The sequence below is a fragment of the Panicum virgatum genome, chromosome 5K (assembly GCF_016808335.1).
Source record: "Panicum virgatum strain AP13 chromosome 5K, P.virgatum_v5, whole genome shotgun sequence".
Lineage (NCBI taxonomy): Eukaryota > Viridiplantae > Streptophyta > Magnoliopsida > Poales > Poaceae > Panicum > Panicum virgatum.
This window is the reverse complement of record NC_053140.1, coordinates 12,287,394-12,294,405: the sequence shown is the minus strand read 5'-3', so window position 1 is coordinate 12,294,405 and position 7,012 is coordinate 12,287,394. Positions and strand designations below refer to the sequence as shown.

The window sequence follows — 7,012 nt, the reverse complement described above, 5'->3', positions numbered from 1 at the left end:
CTTGCGCAGCGCACCAGCCGCGACCGTATCCAAGCGGCGACGCGCCGACGACTCGGCGAGGAGGCCAGGGGAACCCGCGGCGGCGTTTCCTGCTCCGCACGTGCCCGCCTTTCCGGGTGAGTCCCGAGGCCGTCGCGATCGCGGAAAAAGCGCAGGGCACCCGCGGCGATGGCCCCTCCTCCCCGGCGGCCTCTTTATAAACCCCTCCTCCCCCCGCTCCTCTCCTCCCCACACAGAGCACCACCACCGGAGCACAGAGAGAGCTCGGGAGAGAGCAGAGCGCCACAGGCCGTCCGATCCTCCGCGCGAAGCAGATCAGATGGCTCTCGCTCTCTCCGGCTCCTCCGCGCTCCGCGCCGCGCTGGCCTCGCTGGCCCCCGCCAGGGGCTACGCGGCGTCGGCGGCGTCCGGGGCCATGCGGCGCGCGGCGGCCGCGGCGGAGGCCGCCGCCGCGGGGGAGGCCAAGGAGGCCGGGCGCGGCGCCGCCTCCGAGATCTCCTGGGTCCCCGACCCCGTCACGGGCCACTACCGCCCCGCCAACTGGGCCGCCGCCGCCGACCCCGCCGACCTCCGCGCCGCGCACCTCGCCCGGGCGTGAGCCCCGCGCCCGCCCGCCCCCACCCGTCTGACATAACATACCAACAAAGGGGAAGGTGGGGTGGAGGTTCGTCTGGCGTCGTCGTCGGCCGCGCGCGCGAGCGCTCGCTCCGTCACGGCGGCGGGCCGGCATGGCCGGGAAGTCGTCTCGGTTGGTCGCTGTGGGACGCTCGACGCCGCTGCATCATCTCGGCCTCGGCCAATCGGGAGATACGGTACAGGGAGGAGCGGAGGAGCGGCCGCTGGTCGCCGTGGCGTGCGTGCGTGCGTGGTGTGGGCTGGACGCCCTGTTCTAGCTTCTCGCTTGTGCTCTCCTACCAGATTCGGATATATACTACTACGCTGCGGAGAGCGAGCAGGGTTTCGCTGCTGTTCTACGTTTTGTTAGGTGTTTTTGGCTCCAGGACTTTTTTCAAAAGTCCCTATTACATTAAAAAGAATCTTACTATTTTATAATATTAAATAAAATCTGTTTATAAATGTTTTTTGACAGCTGAGTGCTTTTTCGCGAGACGGATCTAATGAGCCTAATTAATTCATAAACTGCTACAGTGATGCTACAGTAACCATTCGCTAATCATAGATTAAGATACCTCATTAGATTCGTCTCGCAGTTTAGCTTAGGGTTCTGCAGTTAGTTTTATAATTAATATTTATTTAATATTTCTAAATACTAAAAAGTTTCAGGGACTTAAAAAAAGTCTCTGGAAATAAAAAGCTGCGGTTTGTTCTTAATTCCTGTCCTTGTTGCGTCTCTAATGTAAACTGCACTCGTGTTCGTCCTTGCTTGCTTGTTCGAACACGAACAGAAGAAGAACAACGCGTTCAATTGGGAGTTCCCCAGTTGAAACCAATGGATGTAGTCTTTGGGTCCCGCCGCGGGGCGCCCGTGAACCTTATCGGTGCCGCGTGCCCCCTCCCCGGCGGGGCCGATGGGCGTACGGACACCAGCGGGCGGCTGGGCGGCTGGCTTTCCCTTCGCGAAACAACTTGGACGGAGGCACACGACAGTGACGGGCCTGGCCTTTGAATATTCGAATTGCACACCAATGGTAGCTCAAGATTTTACTAGTACGTGTCTACTGTACATCCGAGGCCCGAGCAGGTCGGCATGGAAGGATCGCGAAGGCGAGGGCCGCGAGCTGGACCAGTCATCAGCTCATCACATGACGCGCGCTGCCAAGAGGAATGGGCTGCCTTGCGTGGGCTCAACTCCCAAGAAGATTAGATTAGATTAGATATAATAATATAGTAGGGAGTGCGTGGAAATTCTAGGCACAGCCGGTGATTTCACAAAGATGATCAGCCGGTGCGGTGATTCCCGGAAGGGCAGAGTTGCAAATTGCAGTGGAATCTCTCCGCGGATCCACCAAACGTGCTCGTAAAAAAGAAAAGGCTTGCGTCGCGTGTTTCTCCCTTATTATCATTTCTCCTGTAGTCGACTACTCTTTCCGTTCCAAAATAAATACAATTTTAGATCTGAGCATGCAAACTAATACTATGTGTAAAATTATAAAAATACTATTTATCTTTTGCCATGGAGTGGATGAGGTGTTAGTTATCTTTTATAAAAATCTTTCAAAAATTGCTTTGTCATTTATGGTATGCGAGTCCGCGCGACATGCTGTGAATGTACTATATATAAATATCGAATGGAAGAGGCTGTTGGAACGAATATCTATATTCCTAAAGATATAAAGATATAAGACTCTGGAAGATGCTCGTACGGACAGCATGAATTGCAAAGGTAAAGTCATTTCCTGTTATCGATCAACTTGCTTCAGCCCCTGGGTAAATAGAAAACAACCCAGAGTACTAGGCTACTAGCTTAAGCCCACTCTGCATATGAAAACAGATTAGCATGCGGACCACAGGCATCCGAACGAATTCGAATATACACACAGCCCATACAGACACAGATCACCCACACATGGGCTACAGTTACCCACTATAACCAACAGTCCGAACCACAAACATTGGGCAAGAGCTTCCGAAACAATCACAAACTGATCAGAGGGGGTGCGTCCAATATTTCAGGCAATCATATTGTAATAAGACAACGTCCTCACAACACCTAGATATATCAGACGCAAAACAGATACAATCTGATCTCACACTGCTGGAATAGGGAGGGAAAATCTGTCGCTGATACATCCACATGCAGGCTCCCAAGATTATCGCCGTACTGCCTTCCAGCTTGGCTGCAGACGACTCAGAGAAAAAGAGGGGGGGGGGGGGGGGGCGGGGGGGGGGGGGGGGGGGGGGGGTGCAATACAGGAGAGTAACAGGACGCGGGCATGCGTGGGTGATCACAATAGCTGTGCCAATCACCCAGACTTGAATAGCAAGACGGCTTTAGAATCAATGTAGAAGTACACAAAGTAGTTTGTTTCATGCGTTACATACGAACCTGCAACAGATGAAAAAATGCTTAGCAAATATGTGGGCCAATCATATACATATCATGGACTCATAAATGGAAGATGTTCATAAGTGCACTGCAATCCCATTTACACCCTTTTCAGCTGACTTTTCCATTTTCTCAAGCTATGCATATGCCACTAGTCGCAGGCATCATAACAATATACTCCACCATATAGAAAATCTAGCAGGACTGGGCTTATGTTGTGTCTCACAGCTAGAACAACTATCCCTATTGACATGGTATGTAGACATAGGAAACAAGATGGCAGATAAACATCAATCAAAGACAGAAGAGGCTCACGCTCTTCTAACTTGCCAATCGATTATTTCTTGAGCTATGAGATGCAACGGAAGATAAGTTTCTCCCATAGTCCTATTCCTGATAGAGCCGATAGAGACATCCAGAAATGAAGACAGCACTTCACGTCTTATAATTAGTTTGTGATGTAGAATCAGTCAAGTACTCAAGTCAAATAGAAATATATGGAAATTAAGGCAGCTCATCACTGAATCTTAATCTGATAGAATCAGTGAAATCGAATAGAAACATCAGGGAATTAAGACAGCTCGCCATTGTGTCTTAGGATTAGTTTGTGTGAGAGAATCAATCAGTTGTGAGTGTATGTCATTCTCTGTAGCCTTTTCACCCATCTATTCTCATGGTAAAAGAAAGCTGAAGTGCTGCACAAGTTTGGAATAACAAAGGTGGCCAAATCTAAAAGAGAAAAAAAAACAGAGAAGGATTGGAGTTCAGATACCAGTACCACGACAATAGTCTTTTGTGTTTCTATGCTGCTAATTGATAAAAACTTTTAAATTTTGCCACTACAAGAAGTGCACTTTAAAATCCAAAAACTATTAACAGATGTTGGCCCAGAATGGAAAAAAACAACCATAAATGTAAGGATTTCCAGGGATGGCTATCTTATGATAATTGACAATGCCTGCAGTAAAACATCAATATTGCATCCCTGACTTGCATATACAGAATGCAAAGCAAAGAGAAAGAAAAGACAGTGATGTGTTTAATTTGTTATGCATGATAAGAACCTAATAGGCATATCCAAAATTCCCAACAACAATACAATTTGGCATCTTGAACAAGAAGAAACTAGAATGGAAGAGAATTCAGGAAACTATAAACAATTGAATGCTACACATGTACAGCTATAGCCTATAGAAGAATATGAACACATGTGGGAAATTTGGCTAGAAGAAAAACATAACCTGAAGTATAAGATTGAACATTAAGTAGAGGAGAGTCAAAAAATGAACAGCTAAAACTTATGTTTGAAGAGAATTTAGATACACATAATTGCAATAACAAAGCAGAATAAACACAGTTAAACAGTTGCTGCAAAACTCAAAAGCATCTGTTCAATCTGGTACTGCAAGTCTCTAAACTTCCTTCATTGCACTGCAGACTGCTAATTGCAGGAGTGTTTGTGAAGTGAATAAGTGATCTACAATGCCATCTGGATCTTTGATGTGACACAGCATATCAAGTGACATGACACTCCGCACGCCATCGTTATCTCACTGACATGTGGGGCTCACATGAGTCAATGACATGTGTGTCACGATGGTATATATCTAACTTTGGGGATCTTTTAATGGTACAGATCCAACTTTTCCTCTAAATAAAATGCCATGTCATTTCTTTGTTGCATTTGATTAACAGAGTACGGTGACAGCATGCTAAGGAACTAAAAAGAAAAGCATGTGTTACTAATTTATTGAAGCAAGTAGTTTAGTTTTAGACAAGAAGAGTTGAATGTAAAATTGAAATACGTCAATTAAATAGAAACATATAAAAATAGAATGTTAGCTCGCTAAGTTGAATTTTGCTGATATCAGGAAGAGACACACTACTGACAAATTTGCTGAGCGAAGCTTAGAGAATGCTAACATAAGTTTTCAGAATTTAAGGGGGTGATTGGTTGGGTGGTTGCAGGCCAGCCAGGCTCCCGAGATGCGAGGTTAGGCCCCTGGCTCGGGCGATGCAAAATGAGTGCAAGATATGCAAGAAAATTCCGTTTCCAGCAAGCCTGGCTGGCGCGAGAGAGCGCACCGTTCGGCGCCAGAGAGCAGCGGTGCGGGGAAGTACACAGAGCAGGCCAAGCAATCAATTTCTCTGCAGATCCCAGCCACACACAAACAGGTAACCAATCAGCTGCTCATCTATTCACCGAGCCTGGCTGACCGGGGCCTGGTTGACCGGTACGAGCCGGGCCAGGTTGGACCAGCAAACCAATCAGGCCCTAAGCCAAGCCAGAAGCGAGGTAAAGTTCAAAGTAGAGCAATTAGACATTGTCATTCGTCCTCCATCCGCCCTGGAAACTATACATCGTCCCCTTCTTTACAGGTGCTATATTCAACTAAAATGTCTACAGACCATTAAAATATTTCATTGATGAATTTGAAGCATAGCTTCAGTTGACTGTGATAACCATTTCAACCTTTTCACTTACCCCCAGTTCATTCCCTTCATCTGTGAACAACTTATTTTGTGTGGGCAAAATGGATTTGCTGTGGCTTCTATCGACAGCATAAACTAGTCCTGCAAGGTCCATTCTGTCAATCATGTGTGAACCTTTTAAGGGCCAGCAAGTATATGAAATCCACCACGCAATAACCAACAACAGAAAGCACACCAGGCTAGACACCCACCACGACAGACGCAATCATTCCACATGCTTCTGTGCTAACTACTAATTAAGGACAACTCCCAGAATGGGACGGGAGGAGAGCACTACCGAAGTTACGGCCGACGATGCAGTGCCAGGTTGGGCCGTGGTTCTTGTCGAACTCCTTCTTGATGTACTCCGCGATGTCCTTCTCCATGGTGTGCCTATCGAACGCCTGACCGAAAGAACGAGAGAGAGAGAAAAAAAAATCCCCAAACCCCAACAAAAAACCAGTTAGCATGGGGCCAACGGGGCCCGGCGATGAAAACCAAATCGAGAGCAGGTGGGAAGGAAGAGCGAGAGGGAGGGCATGCGGGTCGTACCATGCGGGCGATTTCGAAGGCCTCCTGCCGCATCTCCTCCTTCATGTCGGCGCTCTTGAGCTGGATCTTGTACGCCGCCGCCGCCGCCGCCGCCGCGGCCGGCGGCGGGGACCCCGCGCCCACCGGCTTGCGGTCCTCGGAGGAGGCCCGGAGCGCCGCCTGCGCGACGCCCCCGGCCCCGCGCCTGGCATCGTCGGACATTCTCGGCGGCGGGGCGGAGCGGAGCTGCCGGGCACGGCTGTCCCTCTCGAGGAATCCCCACCCCCCCTCGCTTTTTGAAAGGCGATGGTGGGCGAGGACGAGAAGCGACACCGTGGGCGTGCGCGTTGCAGCGGAATCTGCCTCTGCCTAAAGCTTAGCAGCCAGTGGGGGAGAAGAGAAGGTGAAACCGGAAGCTTTAAGGTGGGCCGGGGACCTAAGAGATACAGGCCCAGCCCAGATAAATGGCCACAAGATTGGCCCAGTCCGTTTGTAATGAAAAAAACTTTTCGTAAGGTAAAAGCTATTCCGCATCAGGTCGCGCTCACGCCTGAGCGCACGACCTTTTGCACGGCCTGCTGCGGCCCTTCTATGGCCCATTAGGGTCTGTATGGGAAATAAAACTCGCCACATGCACATATTTTTTTCATATATTTTATATTTTAAAATGCGATAACTTTCTTTTGAGATATCTGTTTTCAATTTCGTTTGCACCACTACATTCCATACGATGAGATCTATGAAACTAGACCCATGATACATATATTTTAAAGTAGTTTTTATCTGCTGACAACTTATGTTGAATTCAAAGTAACTAGTTCTATATTAAGTGTGACAACTTAAGTGTGAACTTATCAATAAATTATTTACATAAATTGCTACAAAAAATAAATTTTACCTAGCATCATTACCTCTCTAGAGTATTTGTGCCACATCCCTCTCTACAGGAATTTTTTATTGTCTCCGCGTAAGTTGCAACAATATAAATAGATACTAACTACT

General features: G+C 48.1%; 2 protein-coding genes across 2 annotated transcripts; one reads left to right on the top strand and one right to left on the bottom strand.

Moving 5' to 3' along the window:
• Nucleotides 1-226: 226 nt before the first annotated feature.
• Nucleotides 227-984, top strand: LOC120706384 (protein SENESCENCE-ASSOCIATED GENE 21, mitochondrial-like). Its single transcript, XM_039991014.1, has one exon. The coding sequence runs from the start codon at nucleotides 320-322 to the stop codon at nucleotides 596-598; it is 279 nt and encodes a 92-aa protein (XP_039846948.1). The 5' UTR covers nucleotides 227-319; the 3' UTR covers nucleotides 599-984.
• Nucleotides 985-2,453: 1,469 nt separating this feature from the next.
• On the bottom strand, nucleotides 2,454-6,390 carry LOC120706383 (dynein light chain 1, cytoplasmic-like). The gene is made up of 3 exons (XM_039991013.1): nucleotides 6,032-6,390; nucleotides 5,778-5,883; nucleotides 2,454-3,007 (listed from the first exon to the last, which is right to left on the bottom strand). The coding sequence occupies exons 1-3, from the start codon at nucleotides 6,230-6,232 to the stop codon at nucleotides 2,925-2,927; spliced, it is 390 nt and encodes a 129-aa protein (XP_039846947.1). The 5' UTR covers nucleotides 6,233-6,390; the 3' UTR covers nucleotides 2,454-2,924.
• Between the last annotated feature and the right edge of the window lie 622 nt (nucleotides 6,391-7,012).